At 45.2% G+C, this 16,826-nt stretch overlaps 1 protein-coding gene and 1 long non-coding RNA gene across 4 annotated transcripts in view; one reads left to right on the plus strand and one right to left on the minus strand.

The window, feature by feature from the left end:
• Positions 1–14,280: 14,280 nt before the first annotated feature.
• LOC140915770 (uncharacterized) lies at positions 14,281–16,629 on the minus strand. The gene is made up of 2 exons (XR_012160279.1): positions 15,900–16,629; positions 14,281–14,579 (listed from the first exon to the last, which is right to left on the minus strand). It is a non-coding gene; the product is annotated as an uncharacterized LOC140915770 (long non-coding RNA).
• UBE2D2 (ubiquitin conjugating enzyme E2 D2) overlaps positions 16,094–16,826 on the plus strand; it is a 42,856-nt gene continuing 42,123 nt past the window's right edge. The window contains exon 1 of one of the 3 annotated variants that reach the window (XM_073356033.2): positions 16,094–16,510. Coding sequence is in view for 2 of the 3 variants with exons in the window: in XM_073356031.2 (XP_073212132.1) it covers positions 16,487–16,510 (24 nt within the window). In the remaining variant the exon portion in view is untranslated. The remainder of the gene's footprint in view (positions 16,511–16,826) is intronic. The other 2 variants (XM_073356031.2, XM_073356032.2) reach the window with 2 other exon arrangements.

The following is a 16,826-nucleotide window of genomic DNA, read 5'->3' on the forward strand; positions in this document are numbered from 1 at the left end:
TTAAAAAAGAGAAGGAAGAAAACCTGGGGAACTACAGACCGGTCAGCCTCACCTCAGTCCCTGGAAAAATCATGGAGCAGGTCCTCAAGGAAACCATTTTAAAGCACTTGGAAGAGAGGAAAGTGATCAGGAACAGTCAACATGGATTCACCAAGAGCAAGTCATGCCTGACCAACCTGATTGCCTTCTATGATGAAATAACTGGCTCTGTGGATATGGGGAAAGTGGTGGACATGATATATCTTGACTTTAGCAAAGCTTTTGATATGGTCTCCCACAGTATTCAAGCCAGCAAGTTAAAAAAGTATGGATTGGATGAATGTACTATACATTGTAATAGAAAGCTGGCTAGATTGTTGGGCTGAACGGATAGTGATCAACAGCTCGATGTCTAATTGGCAGCCAGTATCAAGCGGAGTGCCCCAGGGGTCAGTCCCGGGGCCAGTTTTGTTCAACATCTTTATTAATGATCTGGATGATGGGATAGATTGCACCTTCAGCAAGTTCACTGATGACACTAAGCTGGGGGGAGAGGTAGATACGCTGGAGGGTAGGGATAGGGTCCAGAGTAACCTAGACAAATTGGAGGACTGGGCCAAAAGAAATCTGATGAGATTCAACAAGGACAAGTGCAGAATCCTGCATTTAGGATAGAAGAATCACATGCACTGCTACAGACTGGGGACTGGCTAGCTAAGCAGCAGTTCTGCAGAAAAGGACCTGGGGATTGCAGTGGATGAGAAGCTGGATATGAGCCAGCAGTGTGCCCTTGTTGCCAGGAAGGCTAATGGCATCTTGGGCTGCGTTAGTAGGAGCATTGCCAGCATATTGAGGGAAGTGATTATTCCCCTCTATTTGCCACCGGTGAGGCCACATCTGGACTATTGCATCCAGTTTTGGGCCCCCCACTACAGAAAGGATGTGGACAAATTGGAGAGAGTCCAGCGGAGGGCAACGAAAATGATCAGGGGGCTGGGACACATGACTTACAAGCAAAGGCTAAGGGAACTGAACTTGTTTAGTCTGCAGAAGAGTGAGGGGGGATTTGATAGCAGCCTTCAAATACCTGAAGGGGGGTTCCAAAGAGGATGGAGCTAGGCTGTTCTTGGTGGTGGCAGATGACACAACAAGGAGCAATGGTCTTAAGTTGCAGTGGGGGAGGTCTAGGTTGGATATTAGGAAACACTATTTCACAAGGAGGGTGGTGAAGCACGGGAATGGGTTACCTAGGGAGGTGGTGGAATCTCCATCCTTAGAGGTTTTTAAGGCCCGGCTTGACAAAGCCCTGGCTGGGATGATTTAGTTGGTATTGGTCCTGCTTTGAGCAGGGGGTTAGACTAGATGACCTCCTGAGGTCTCTTCCAACCCTAATCTTCTATGATTCTATGAAACAGGAAGCAAGGGGTAGCTCAGAAGGAGGCTCACAGGGTGAACCTGGGCCGGGGAGCGAGTGTTGCAGGGAAGTCTACTATAGGTGCTGGAACTAGAGGTGCAGGGGGTGTGGCAGCACCCTGTCATTTGAAGTGGTTTCCATCATACACAGGATTTACAGTTTTGTTCAATGGTTTTCAGCACCCCCAACTATAAAAATTGTTCTAGTACCTATGAAGCCTATCCTTGGTGTATGCCTGTATTGCCTGGTATTCCTATGTAAGACAGGGGAAAATACACACCTTGGTGAAAGATAAACAGCCTGGGGTACGTTTGTGACTGTGAAACCATCTGAACTAATCAGGCACTGAGGATCACCAAGTGGTGATGGAGATGCCCTGTGACAGGGGTGGATAGATAGCTGTTTTGGCTGCCTTTTGGTGTCTGCATGGAATTTAATATGTTGGTTTTCACCTATTAAACCCTAAGTGGCTTGAGACTGGTCTTCTTGAGGGACCACCTTTCCCTCAGTGCCCTACTGCCACAGTTATAAGCAGAGATGCTTATTGGACTAAATAACAGAGAATGATGCTGTCTAAGCATTCTCCATGAAGGGCCTTCAACAAAGAATCTACTTCTGGTCTAAACTAGCCTGAATTTGGTGACCTTCATGGCTGTCTGCAAGGTACATCTCTTTGCCCAGGCCTTTGGAGGAAAGAGGGTCATAACAGAGGCTCTTGTTTGTGTGGGGATGGGCAGTACTGTCAGACTTGATTTTGCTGTGGTTGGTTATTTTTGGCTTAGAAGTAAACAGCAGCTGTGGTTCTGCTTTTGTTGATTGCATTCTTAAATATTGGCAGAGATACCTAGAGTGTAGGATAGGTGCTTGTTTGAACATACATTGCTTTAAATCAAAATAAATTAAAAATCAATGGGTGGAATGTTATACTGAACATCAGTAAACAGGACTGAGGTGTTCTTTCCATTCAGTCGGCTAGACGCTACAATCATGACTATGCTTAACATTAAGTCCCACTGACTTCAAGTTAAGCACATGCCATTGGGACCTTCACTCCTTGCTCACCACAGGATCTTCTATTTTCTTTAGAACTGTTTATTGTCACAATGCCACTCATGCTTGACCTGCCATGCACACATGTAAGGGAACAGACACAGATATCTTCTTTGGAGGGCTTAAGGGTTACAAAAATTAATATGAAATGTTTTCAGCATTCAGAAAGCAAGAGAATAATAGCTAAAAATTGAAAAACCTGCCTGCAGGGCTGGAAGCCCAACCACAACAGCATAAGAACCCAAAATAAAATCTAATGGTGAGGTGCAACTGAACAGTCTCATTCCACAGTGCCAAGATGCTTGAGGTGAAACAAGTGAAAATGTTAGATTATTATAACTGAGAGACTTAAAAACATCTATTTTAGTAACTCAGAGGTTTGGGGAGAAGCATAAAGATTCGTAAGAGGTTTGATTTAAAGGTTTTTAAGAGACTATAGACATGACTGTATAAGGATTTTGTTTTTAAAGTAATATTTATCTAGTCAGTGTCCCTGCCACTATTTCTAGCCCTGGCTCTCTCTGCTTCTAGATAATCCAGCATAGGCTGCTCTTTTGTTTCCGATCTCACTCATGATGATCATCCATTCATGCCTGGATGTTGTAGCTATGCAAATAGGAAAAGATTATATGGCTTAGAAGGTTGGTAAAAAGACACAGCTCATGGTTACTGGTTTGACTCCATCCCTGATTGGTAGGGATCAAAAGTTACTATCTGACTCTTTGAAAGCCTGCATAAAATCAAATGCACAGGGGTCATGTGCACATCCATCACAAAACTACCACTATAATCTTCACCGTTATTGGTGCTCTCAATGGAGAGGCCACCAAGTGAATGGAACTTTCCTTTCACTGCTGAAAGTGGTAACCTTCAGGGCACATTTGAGGAGCACTGGCAGAACACTCCAGGAGCATCTTGCATTACTGCTATGTATGCGGTAACTGCTCTGTGTATAGAAAACTTCACTCTCCAGGTTTAAACAGATTAGTGCTTTTCACAAGCATTAATTTTGCTTAAATAATTTAATGATTGGTTTTCCTTACTACAACAATGCTTTGTTGACAAGTTCAATAAGCTTGAGGTTTGACACATTGGAGGGTTTTTTTTTTAATATTGCAGGTAAAATATGGCTTGCTTGATATCTTTATAATAGTTGTAAAATGATCTGCTGGGTATGCTTTCATCTAAAACTAGTCACTTTGTGGTTAAAAAATGCAAGTCTACTATGAGTCACAGAATTTTGCCTCCTAAGCCTTGAAAGGCATAATTTAGCCCATTAGAGCCATTTTAGCCGTTAAATGAGTGGCCAGAAATATTTTTCCTGTCATTTGACACAATTCTAGGATATCTCCATTTTCTGTCATGGGCTTTATTTGTCTCAGCTGTTCTCACCACTTTCTTGCAAGGTTCCATATCATCTCCACTCTCCACCATTTCTGAGTGTTGATGCATAAGGGCTTGACCCTGCTCCCATTGAAGCCAATGGCAGAACTCCCCATGAGTTCAGTGGTGAAGGATCAGCCCATAAATCCTTTGACAGGGCAGCTGCGTATTTTCACCTTCTTTTGCACAGCTTGAAAAATCCACCTGTCCACTCCAATGCCCATTTTTAGGTGTGCAGGTAGAACACAATGTAAAAACTCTGGATCTATGTTCATATACACACAAAAAGTTAACTAATGAGCAGCTGTAGCTCACGAAAGCTCATGCTCAAATAAATGGGTTAGTCTCTAAGGTGCCACAAGTAACCCTATAATAACAAGTCATAGTGCAGGTATAATAGAGAGTTAAAAACAGGAAAGGGCATGGATTTCAGTTTCATGCTACCAGAGTTTATATATAGACTCAAACTTTAACATCAGAAGGGACCATCATGATCATCTAGTCCAACCTCCTGCACATTTATAATACAATAGTGATCACAACGCCTCAACATTGTCCTTTCCCATGACTCATTCTTTTTTCGGTAATGTGTAAGATGTGATGCAAAGACAAAGGCAGCACTGAGATAGATGGGATCAACTTCTTTTGACAGAGCTACCTCTGCTTATATCAGCTGTGAATTCAGGTTAAAGATCGTAAGCTTTTGGGGGCAGAGAGACTGTCTTTCTATGTCGGTATGGCACCTTGCATGTGGCCCCCCTCCTAATTGAGGTCTTTAAGAGCTATACAAATAATTAGTAAGTGTGGTAAGTCTAAGAGGACATCAGCAAGCCCTCCTACCACTGTTAATTTCACCTGAAACTGAGGGGAAGGAGAAACAGCAAATATACCAGCATTTACTTGGCAACCTGCCACTGGATTAGAAATGAGCATTAATCACAAATGGATATGTGGGATTAAACCCTAGACCCAATGTAAACCCTATTGTGGGCAAATCCTTGAAGCATTGTATCTGACTTAGATAGAGATCTGAGAGTTCTATCCTTTTTAGAAGTTTGGCAACTTTTGCATGGTGTGTCATACTCAACAAGTGTTCTGAATTTGATTTGACTCACAGGGTGCTCATATGCAGCATTGTTGTAGCCATATTGGTCCTGGTATAGTAGAGAAACAGGGTTTCTAACAACTTTTATTGGACAAACTTTTGTTGGGTGAGAGGGACAAGCTTTTGATCATGTGACAAATGGCCAGCGTTGATATTGGAGGGTTCCAAAACTTTCTTGGCAGGGGGGCTAGAACACCACCTCTTCCCCTGCTCTTGGGGCACCAAGGGCCCCACTAGTGGCCCAGGAAGGTGGTAGAGGAGGGAAGCAGGGAAGGGGTCTGGGTTTGCTCCTCACTCTGAGCCCCAGCCCCTCTCAACCACTGTGGGTTTCTTACCCTCTTCCCTCTGAGGTAGGGTTACTCTCGGTCCTTGACGCTGGGGGAGGGAGTCTCCCTTCCTCCAGATCTCTGGTTTTTCAATTCTCAGCAACATATCTCCAAACTCCAGTCCTCTCTCTTTCCTCACTCCACGCTGTCTACCTGAAGCAGGGTTTTTTAAATTAGGTTCCTGATAGGACCTTAATTGACAAGTGCTTCAATTAATCTGGAGTAACCTTCCCTAGTCTACAGGGAACCATGCCTTAATTAGCCTAGGGCTTATATATCTCCCTTCAAGACTCTTCCACTGCTCCATCAACAATGTAGAGAAAGCGCTTCTTCAGGTCTGGGAAAGGTACAGTGTCACAGCTAAATAGATTAAATGGACAGTTTAGCACAAGTAGTTAGCACATAAGAATATAAGAATGGCCATACTGGGTCAGACCAAAGATCCATCTTGCTAGTATGTTGTCTTCTGACAGTGGCCAATGCCAGGTGCCCCAGAAGAAATGAACAGAACAGGTAACCATCAAGTGATCCATCCCCTGTCACCAATTCCGAGCTTCTGGCAAACAGAGGCTAGGAGACACCGTCCCTGTCCATCCTGGCTAACTGCCATTGATGGACCTTCCTCCATGAACTTATCTAGTTCTTTTTTTAACCCTGATATAGTCTTGGCCTTCACAACATCCTCTGGCAAGAGCTCCACAGGTTGACTGTGCATTGTGTGAAAAAATATTTCCTTTTTTTTGTTTTAAATCTGCTGCCTATTAATTTGATTTGGTGACCCCTAGTTCTTGTGTTATGAGGAGTAAATAACACTTCCTTATTTACTTTCTCCACACCAGTCATGATTTTATAGACCTCTATCATATCCCCCTTAGTGATTCCTTTTCCAAGCTGAAAAGTCCCAATCTTATTAATCTCTCCTCATATGGAAGCTGTTCCATACCCCTAATTATTTTTGTTTCCCTTTTCTGAACCTTTTCCAATTCCAATATATCTTTTTTGAGATGGGGCAGCCACATCTGCATGCAGTATTCAAGATGTGGGCATACCGTGGACTTATGCAGAGGCAATATGATATTTTCGGTCTTATTATCTATCTCTTTGTTAATGATTCCCAACATTTTGTTCACTTTTTTGACTGCTGCTGCACATTGAGTGGATGTTTTTAGAGAATTATCCACAATGACTCCAAGATCTCTTTCTTGAGTGGTAGCAGCTAAATTAGACCCCATCATTTATATATATAGTTGGGATTATGTTTTCCAATGTGCATTATTTTGTGTTTATCAACAGTGAATTTTATCTTCCATTTTGTTGCCCAGTCACCCGGTTTGAGAAATCCTTTTGTAGCTCTTTCCAGTCTGCTTTGGATTTAACTATCTTGAGTAGTTGTGTATCTGTGCTGTCTTCCAGGTGCTAAGATACGGGATGTAGACCTGAGGTTAAAAAGGATTCTAAAGGGAGCGGGAAAGAATCCCCTAATTATCCTTCATGTGGGAACAAATGATATGGCTAGATTCTCACTGGAAAGTATTAAGGGAGACTATGTTAGGCTGGGGAGGACGCTTAAGGAAATTGAGGCTCAGGTGATCTTTAGTGGGATTTTGCCTGTTCCTAGAGAAGGGCAACAAAGGTGTGACAAGATTATGACTATCAATAGATGGCTTAGGCAGTGGTGCTATAAGGAGGGCTTTGGGATGTATGGCCATTGGGAGGCATTCATGGATAGAGGACAGTTCTCTCGGGATGGACTTCATCTGAGTAGGGAAGGAAATAGACTTCTAGGATGGAGGCTGGCACAACTGATTAAGAGAGCTTTAAACTAGGAATTTGGGGGAGATGGTTGGGAGATGTCCAGGTAATCTCCACGCCAGAATTTAGCATAGAGTGGAAAGAAAATGAAGTAAGAGTGGATACAGCTGTAGGTAGGAGGAAGGGCAGTGTAGATACAAGTCTAATAGGTTATACTGGTAGTAAAATAACCGTGCCTAATAGGGTACAGAATGTGAGTGAGGCCAAACAGCAAAAATTAAGATGTTTGTACACTAATGCAAGGAGCCTAGGTAACAAAATGGAGGAACTAGAGTTACTGGTGCAGGAAGTGAAACCAGATATTATAGGTATAACAGAGACCTGGTGGAATAGTAGTCATGACTGGGCTACAGGTATTGAAGGGTATGTGCTGTTTAGGAAAGACCGAAATAAAGGTAAAGGTGGTGGAGTAGCACTGTATATCAATGATGAGATAGAATGTAAAGAAATAAGAAGCGATGAAATGGATATGACTGAGTCTGTCTGGGCAATAATTAAATTGGGGAAGAAAACTATTAGAGCCTCCCCTGGGATAGTGCTTGGGGTGTGCTATAGACCGCCGGGATCTAATTTGGATATGGATAGAGCCCTTTTTAATGTTTTTAATAAAGTAAATACTAATGGAAACTGTGTGATCATGGGAGACTTTAACTTCCCAGATATAGACTGGAGGATGAGTGCTAGTAATAATAATAGGGCTCAGATTTTCCTAGATGCGATAGCTGATGGATTCCTTCAACAAGTAGTTGCTGAACCGACTAGAGGGGATGCCATTTTAGATCTGGTCTTGGCGAGTAATGAGGATCTCATAGAGGAAATGGTTGTAGGGGATAATCTTGGCTCAAGTGATCATGAGCTAATTCAGTTCAAACTGAATGGAAGGATTAACAAAAATAAATCTGCAACTAGGGTTTTTGATTTCAAAAGGGCTGACTTTCAAAAATTAAGGAAATTAGTTAGGGAAGTGGATTGGACTGAAGAATTTATGGGTTTAAAGGTAGAGGAGGCCTGGGATTATTTTAAATTAAAGCTGCAGAAGCTATCGGAAGCCTGCATCCCAAGAAAGGGGAAAAAATTCATAGGCAGGAGTTGTAGACCAAGCTGGATGAGCAAGCATCTTAGAGAGGTAATTAAGAAAAAGCAGAAAGCATATAGGGAGTGGAAGAAGGGAGGGATCAGTAAGGAAAGCTACCTTATTGAGGTCAGAATATGTAGGGATAAAGTGAGACAGGCTAAAAGTCAAGTAGAGTTGGACCTTGCAAAGGGAATTAAAACCAATAGTAAAAGGTTCTATAGTCATATAAATAGGAAAAAAACAAAGAAAGAAGAAGTGGGACCGCTAAAAACTGAGGATGGAGTGGAGGTCAAGGATAATCTAGGCATGGCCCAATATCTAAACAAATACTTTGCCTCAGTCTTTAATAAGACTAAAGAGGATCTTAGGGATAATGGTAGCATGATAAATGGGAATGAGGATATGGAGGTAGACATCACCATATCTGAGGTAGAAGCGAAACTCAAACAGCTTAATGGGGCTAAATCGGGGGGCCCAGATAATCTTCATCCAAGAATATTAAAAGAATTGGCACAAGAAATTGCAAGCCCATTAGCAAGAATTTTTAATGAATCTGTAAATTCAGGGGTTGTACCATATGATTGGAGAATTGCTAACATAGTTCCTATTTTTAAGAAAGGGAAAAAAAGTGATCCAAGTAATTATAGGCCTGTTAGTTTGACATCTGTAGTATGCAAGGTCTTGGAAAAAATTTTGAAGGAGAAGGTAGTTAAGGACATTGAAGTCAATGGTAAATGGGACAAAATACAACATGGTTTTACAAAAGGTAGATCGTGCCAAACCAACCTGATTTCCTTCTTTGAGAGAGTAACAGATTTTTTAGATAAAGGAAACGCAGTGGATCTAATTTATTTAGATTTTAGTAAGGCGTTTGATACTGTGCCACATGGGGAATTATTAGTTAAATTGGATAAGATGGGCATCAATAGGAAAATTGAAAGGTGGATAGGGAATTGGTTAAAGGGGAGACTACAACGGGTCCTACTGAAAGGTGAACTGTCAAGTTGGAGGGAGGTTACCAGTGGAGTTCCTCAAGGATCAGTTTTGGGACCAATCTTATTTAATCTTTTTATTACTGACCTGGGCACAAAAAGTGGGAGTGTGCTAATAAAGTTTGCAGATGATACAAAGCTGGGAGGTATTGCTAATTTAGAGAAGGACAGGGATACCCTACAGGAGGATCTGGATGACCTTGTAAACTGGAGTAATAGGAATAGGATGAAATTTAATAGTGAGAAGTGTAAGGTCATGCATTTAGGGATTAATAACAAGAATTTTAGTTATAAGCTAGGGACGCATCAACTAGAAGTAACGGAGGAGGAAAAGGACCTTGGAGTATTGGTTGATCATAGGTTGACTATGAGCTGCCAATGTGATATGGCTGTGAAAAAAGCTAATGTCGTCTTGGGATGAATCAGGAGAGGTATTTCCAGTAGGGATAAGGAGGTTTTAGTACCGTTATATAAGGCACTGGTGAGACCTCACCTGGAATACTGTGTGCAGTTCTGGTCTCCCATGTTTAAGAAGGATGAATTCAAACTGGAACAGGTACAGAGAAGGGCTACTAGGATGATCCGAGGAATGGAAAACTTGTCTTATGAAAGGAGACTCAGGGAGCTTGGCTTGTTTAGCCTAACTAAAAGAAGGTTGAGGGGAGATATGATTGCTCTCTATAAATATATCAGAGGGATAAATACCAGAGAGGGAGAGGAATTATTTAAACTCAATACCAATGTGGACACAAGAACAAATGGATATAAACTGGCCACTAGGAAATTTAGATTAGAAATTAGACGAAGGTTTCTAACCATCAGAGGAGTGAAGTTTTGGAATAGCCTTCCGAGGGAAGTAGTGGGGGCAAAAGATCTATCTTGCTTTAAGATTAAACTCGATAAGTTTATGGAGGAGATGGTATGATGGGATAACATGGTTTTGGTAATTAAATATTCATGGTAAATAGGCCCAATGGCCTGTGATGGGTTTTTAGATGGGGTAAGATCCAAGTTACCCGGGAAAGAATTTTCTGTAGTATCTGGCTGATGAATCTTGCCCATATGCTCAGGGTTTAGCTGATCGCCATATTTGGGGTCGGGAAGGAATTTTCCTCCAGGGCAGATTGGAAGGCCCTGGAGGTTTTTCGCCTTCCTCTGTAGCATGGGGCACGGGTCACTTGCTGGAGGATTCTCTGCTCCTTGAGGTCTTCAAACTACAATTTGAGGACTTCAATAGCACAGATATAGGTGTGAGGTCTTTTTTAGGAGTGGTGGGTGAAATTCTGTGGCCTGCATTGTGCAGGAGGTCAGACTAGATGATCATAATGGTCCCTTCTGACCTAAATATCTATGAATCTGCAAATTCTGCCGTCTCACTTTTTGCCCCTTCTTTCAGATCATTTATGAATTTGTTGAATAGGACTGGGCCCCGTACAGACCTTGCGGGGACACTCTCTCCATTCTGAAAACTGACCCTTTATTCCTACCCATTGTTTCCTATCTTTTAACTAGTTAACAGTCCATAAGAGGACTCCCTGTTATCCCATGACAGCTTACTTTGCTTAAGAGCCTTTGGTGAGGGACCTTGTCAAAGGCTTTCGGAAAATCTAAGTACACTATGTCCACTGGATGCCCCTTGTCCACATGCTTGTTGACCCCCTCCAAGAATTCTAGTAGACTGGTGAGGCATGATTTCCCTTTACAAAAAACATGTTGACTCCTCCACAACAAATTATGTTCATCTATGTATCTGACAATTTTGTTCTTTACTATAGTGTCAACCAGTTTGCCCGGTACTGAAGTCAAGCTTATTGGCCTGTAATTGACAGGATCACCTCTGAAGCTCTTTTTAAAAATTGGCGTCACATTAGCTATCTTCCGGTCATTTGGTACAGAAGGTGACTTAAATGATAGGTTATGGACTACAGTTATTAGTTCTACAATTTCACATTTGAGTTCCTTCAGAACTCTTGGGCAAATACCATCTGGTCCTGGTGACTTATTACTGTTTAGTTTATCAATTTGTTCCAAAACCTCCCCTAATGACACCTCAATCTGGGACAGTTCCTCTGATTTGTCACCTAAAAAGAATGGCTCAGGTTTGGAAATCTCCCTCACATCCTCAGTCGTGAAGACTGATGAAAATAATTCATTTAGTTTCTCCACAGTGGCCTTATTGTCCTTGAGTGCTCCTTTAGCATCTTGATCATCCAATGGCCCCACTGATTGTTTAGCAGGCTTCCTGCTTCTGATGTATTTAAAATTTTTTTTGCTATTACTTTTTGAGTCTTTGGCTAGATGTTCTTCAAATTCTTTTTCTGCCTTCCTAATTATATTTTTACACTTCATTTGCCAGAGTTCATGTTCTTTTCTGTTTTCCTCATTAATAGGATTTAACTTCCACTTTTTAAAGGATGCCTTTTTGCCTCTCACTGTTTCTTTTACTTTGTTGTTTAGCCATGGTGGCACTTTTTTGGTTCTCTTATTATGTTTTTTAATTTGGGGTATTCATTTAAGTTGAGCCTCTATTATGGTGTCTTTAAAAAGTTTCCATGCAGCTTGTAGGGATTTCACTTTTGGCACAATAGTGTTTAATTTCTGTTCAACTAACTTCCTTGTTTTTGTATAGTCCCCCTTTCTGCAATTAAATGCTACAGTGTTGGGCTGCTGTGGTGCTTTCCCTGCCACAGAGATGTTAAATTTAATTATATTATGGTCACTATTACCAAGCAGTCCAGCTATATTAATCTCTTGGACCAGATCCTGTGCTCCACTTAGGTCTAAATTAAGAATTGCCTCTCCTCTTGTGGGTTCCAGGACTAGCTGCTCAAAGAAGTAGTCATTTAAGGTGTCAAGAAACTTTATCTCTGCATCCTGTCCTGAGGTGACATGTACCCAGTCAATATGGGGATAGCTGAAATCCCCCATTTTTTTTTTATTTTAATAGCCTCTCTAATCTCCCGCACATTTCAGAGTCACTATCAACATCCTGGTCAGGTGGTTGGTAAAAATATCCCTACTGTAATATTTTTATTATTAGAGCATGGAATTACTATCCACAGAGATTCTATTGTGCAGTTTGGTTCATTTAAGATTTTTACTTCATTTGAGTCTATGCTTTCTTTCACATATGCCACTCCCCTACCAGCAAGACCAGTTCTGTCCTTCTGATATATGTTGTACCCTGATATTACTGCGTCCCATTGATTATCCTCATTCCACCAAGTTTCTGTGATGCCTATTATATCAATATCCTCATTTAATACAAGACACTCTAGTTCACGCATCTTATTTAGACTTCTAGCATTGGTATATAAGCACTTTAAAATCTTGTCACTTTTTAGCTGTCTGCCATTACATGATGTCATTGAATGGGATTTTTCATTTGACTGTTTCTCATCAGATCCTACCTGTATTTTGTCATCTTCCATCCTCTCCTCCTTACTAGGACATAGAGAATTTCCATTAATAGATCCTCCCCTAAAGGATGTCTCTATCTGAACCACATGCTCCTCCACACCTGTCGGTTTTCCCCCAGCCTTTGAGGGTTTGAAGACCAGAAGCAGGGATTCAGGATAGGGATGTAAATATTGTTTAAAAAGTTAACCGTTTAAACAATTAAAATTGAATTGGTTAACCAATATAAGGGAGAGGGGCTGGGGTTGCTCCAGCTGGCTGGGGCTGGCAGGCGCAGCTAGGGCTGCTCTAACCAACTGGCACGGGGCTGTGGTTGCTCTGGCTGGCGCGGCTCAGGGTGCTAACGGTTAGGGTGGGTTAACCAGTAAGACTAATGCTTACCAGTTAACCATTTAATATTTTACATCTCTAGTTCAGGAAAGCTTTCTTTCAGGATGGGGTCCCCAGTGAGCATGGGCTGTAGTTGTTACAGCCCCATCCTGCAAGGGTGGGGAACGTTTAACCTGGATTGTATTAGGCAGAGTGTGATTAAGGAAGTTTCCACATTGTTTTGTCCAATCCTCCCAATTGTGTGTCAGCAAGAGTCGATTACATGACAATGATTCATCTACCAGCTCACTTGAACTAATGAGCCATTTCCTCAGGTTTAGGTCTCCAGCTGGCTTGCAACTGTCACATAGGAGGAGGATCCTTGCAAGGGAAGTATCTTCTTCCTGAAGCACCATGGTGGCTCCCTTGCAGAAGGACACCACTAAAGTAAGTAGTGATAGGATTGCATGCCCCTAACCAGAAATCATACAGAATCAAATGGTAAGACCAATAAAGCAATTTGATTGTTTTTCTTTTCCTTATGCAAATGTAGTGACTCATAATATATAATAAGTCATGATTTCCACTGTTAGTGGTGGAAGTGCTAGGATCACAGAAAATATCACAGAAAAATCATATCCGATGAAGTGAGCTGTAGCTCACGAAAGCTTATGCTCAAATTGATTAGTCTCTAAGGTGCCACAAGTACTCCTTTTCTTTTTGCGAATACAGACTAACAGGGTTCCTACTCTGAAACCAGAAAATAACTGTTGCTACACAATCAGTTAAAAAAAAAAAAGATACTTCCAGCTAGGCAGCTGGTTAAATAGCTGGAATTGCTGTTTTATTTCCATACAGCACATGACAAAGCTGAGAAAATACCTAGTGGTAGCTATTCTTCTCCAAAGCTGCTGATGACAAATTGTCCATGCTATAATTTAAACTATAGCAGCACTTTCTACACTTTCAACTGGACTTTCTCTGCCTTGTGTTAATTGGCTGTTTGCTCCCTCTCCCTCACTCTTCACCTCAGCTCCTCTCACCTGTCCCATTCCCCACCCGATTACCTTTTCATTTAGTTTATCCCCTCCTAAGTAAACCCATCCCACTCCAAAAATCACAGAACATGACACTTGCTGCCATCACCTTGTTCACTCTCCGTGCATGTCCTAGCCCTTCCCTCCCAGTGCAAGTGTCTTATCTATTTAGATTGTTAACTCTTCAGGGCAGGAATTGACTACTGTGTTTGTACAATGCCACTGGCCCTAAGGCACTGCTGTAATAAATGAGATGAATTACTGTTCAATAATACTGTAGAACTATGGTTGAGAACAATTTGCCAGAAGACTGAGTGCCACATGGCTTTCTGTGTGTATTTAACAGCTCAAACTTTGCTATGAATTTATCCCTTCAGGTACTCAATTGCATGATTTTTAATGTGTTCTTTTAACTCATTTTAAACTACTTGCAAATACTGATACATGGCATACTATGAACAAGTCACCAAATGTACATCAAAGAGGGCAAGCAACAGAAAAGCAGGAAAAGGAGAGGCACAGAGAACAAGAGCAACCCAAAGATGCATTCTTCCAGACATTTCACATTTTTTCAGCTGAGTGGCAAGAAATTATGCTATGTGGAAGAAAAGATAGCTTCTCAGCCTGGTCTGCATGATGACAGGCTCCCCTATTCCTGCTTTTCCCTACTGCAAGGTTACCTACAACCATGGGGGGAGGGGTAAGGAGAAGAACAAACAAGTATTATTACAGCCTTTAGAACATACATTTAAAGATGAACCTCCTCCCACCCCCTGTCCCCAACTAGGCCTCAAGTCCTTTCAGTACTGCCTGTAGAGCAGAAAGTCTAGACTTTCACAGGACCAGCCTTTGTGCAGACGCCCATTACTCCTAGAGACCTCCAACTTCTCCTTTCAGCTGGACTTTCAGAGAAAGTCTATGAGAGGATCTATCTCCCTTGTCACCTCCATGGCTTAGATCGTGTTGTGGTTTACCAGCCAAGAGGGCAGGGCCAAAGGCTTACCATTCAGAGCCCTTAAGGGGTAGGCCAAAGTGCACCTGACCTTGCCCACCAGCACCTCTGGGCACAGGCCCTGGCAGGAGCCAGGGGGAAGGAACCCTAGTGCATGCAGGTACTTGCTCAGGGAGCTAGAGCATGGCCTCCAGCCCGAAAGCGAGGAGCAGGGGGCCAGGGGGAACGGGGAAGAGGGGAGCGGGGGCAGCACGGGCCCCCTGGGGAAAGGCAAGGGAGGCAGGATGGTCACAGGCCCAGGCCACAGAGAGGGGACAGGGGCAGGGAAGAAGGGAGACGGGGGGAGGGGCGGCACGGGCCCAGGCCGCAGAAAGGGGACGGGGGCCCTGGGGGGGGGAGAGGCAGCACGGGCCTAGGCCGGAGAGAGGGGACGCGGGGGCCCTGGGACGGGGTGAGGGGCAGCACGGACCCAGGCCGGAGAGAGGGGACGCGGGGGCCCTGGGACGGGGTGAGGGGCAGCACGGGCCTATGCCGGAGAGAGGGGACGCGGGGGCCCTGGGACGGGGTGAGGGGCGGCACGGACCCAGGCCGGAGAGAGGGGACGGGGGCCCGGGGGGGGAGGGAGACGGGGGGAGGGGCGGCACAGGCCCAGGCTGCAGAAAGGGGACGGGGGCCCTGAGGGGGAGAGGCAGCACGGGCCTAGGCCGGAGAGAGGGGACGGGGGCCCTGGGGGGGGAAGGGAGATGGGGGGAGGGGCGGCACGGGCCTAGGTCGGAGAGAGGAGGGAACGGGGGCTCCTGGAAAGGAAAGGGAGACGGGGGGAGGGGCGGCACGGACCCAGGCCGGAGAGAGGGGAAGGGGGCCCTTGGGGGGGAAGGGGGAGGGGCGGCACGGGCCTAGGCCGGAGAGAGGAGGGGACGGGGGCTCCTGGAGGGGAAAGGGTAGCGGCAGGGGCATGGGCCCAGGCCGGAGAGAGGACGGGACCTGTCCCCGGACGGGGAGGAGTCGGCTCTCCCCTTTCCCTGCAGCGCCAGGTCCCGATACGTACTGCAGCCATGCGCGCGGCTACAGCCGCCAACCGGCCCCCGGCCCGGCCCCCCCGCACCGCGCAGCCGCTCTAAGTCTCTCCGCTACTCTGCCCCTCTACTATCCGGAACCTCTTTATTTCTCTTCTCGCGAGCAGTTACTTCACTCCACCCCCTTCCCTCCCTGATCGTATCCTTCCGCTTCTCCGAGCCCCTTTCTGGAGAGTTCTGTGTGAAAGGAGAGTGAGGAAATAGTCCCTGTGCCCGAGCGGGCCCCATCACCAGGTGCTGCTGCTCCTCCGCCCGGCTGCCCCGCTGGTGACTATTGGGATGGTGGCGGAGTGATACGGCCTCGGAGGCGGCAGCGCATAAAGGGCCCGCGGTGTGATGCGGTAGCAGCTGCGGCAGCGAGCGAGAACCCAGCGGCTGCCGGGGAAACAGAGAGTGAGGCCCGCCCGCCGCACCGAGATAGCCGCCGCGCCGCCTCCCAACAGCGCCGCCACCGCCGCGCCCCTCCCCCCGCGAAATAATCCCGAGCGAGCTCCCCTCCCTCCCCCGCACCGCCCGAGCCGCGCGCCCCCCTCCCCGCGCCGAGCCCCTCACACACACAATGGCGCTGAAGAGAATCCATAAGGTAAGGGCTCCCGGGCTGGGGTGTCGCGCGCAGGCAGGGCCCGGTCGGGCTCCGGCTCGGCCGCCCAGGAGAGCGGCTCTCTCCTGTTCCCGGCCGCCACCTCGGGCTTCTCGTTCCCTCTCGGCTGAGCTCAGGCCGCAGCTAGGGGCTGGGCCTCGGCTGTGCGGTAGGCCCCGCGAAGGGCCTGGCCTCGCCCCCCGGGGAGCGCAGGGATCCGGCTCCCGTGTATTGGGCGGGGGGTGCTCCCTGGCTTCCTCCTTTGCTCCCCATCAGGGGGCTGGAGGCGGCCTCGTGGGGAGGGAGGCCGGGTGGGGGG

Source organism: Lepidochelys kempii, chromosome 8 (genome assembly GCF_965140285.1).
Source record: "Lepidochelys kempii isolate rLepKem1 chromosome 8, rLepKem1.hap1, whole genome shotgun sequence".
NCBI lineage: Eukaryota > Metazoa > Chordata > Testudines > Cheloniidae > Lepidochelys > Lepidochelys kempii.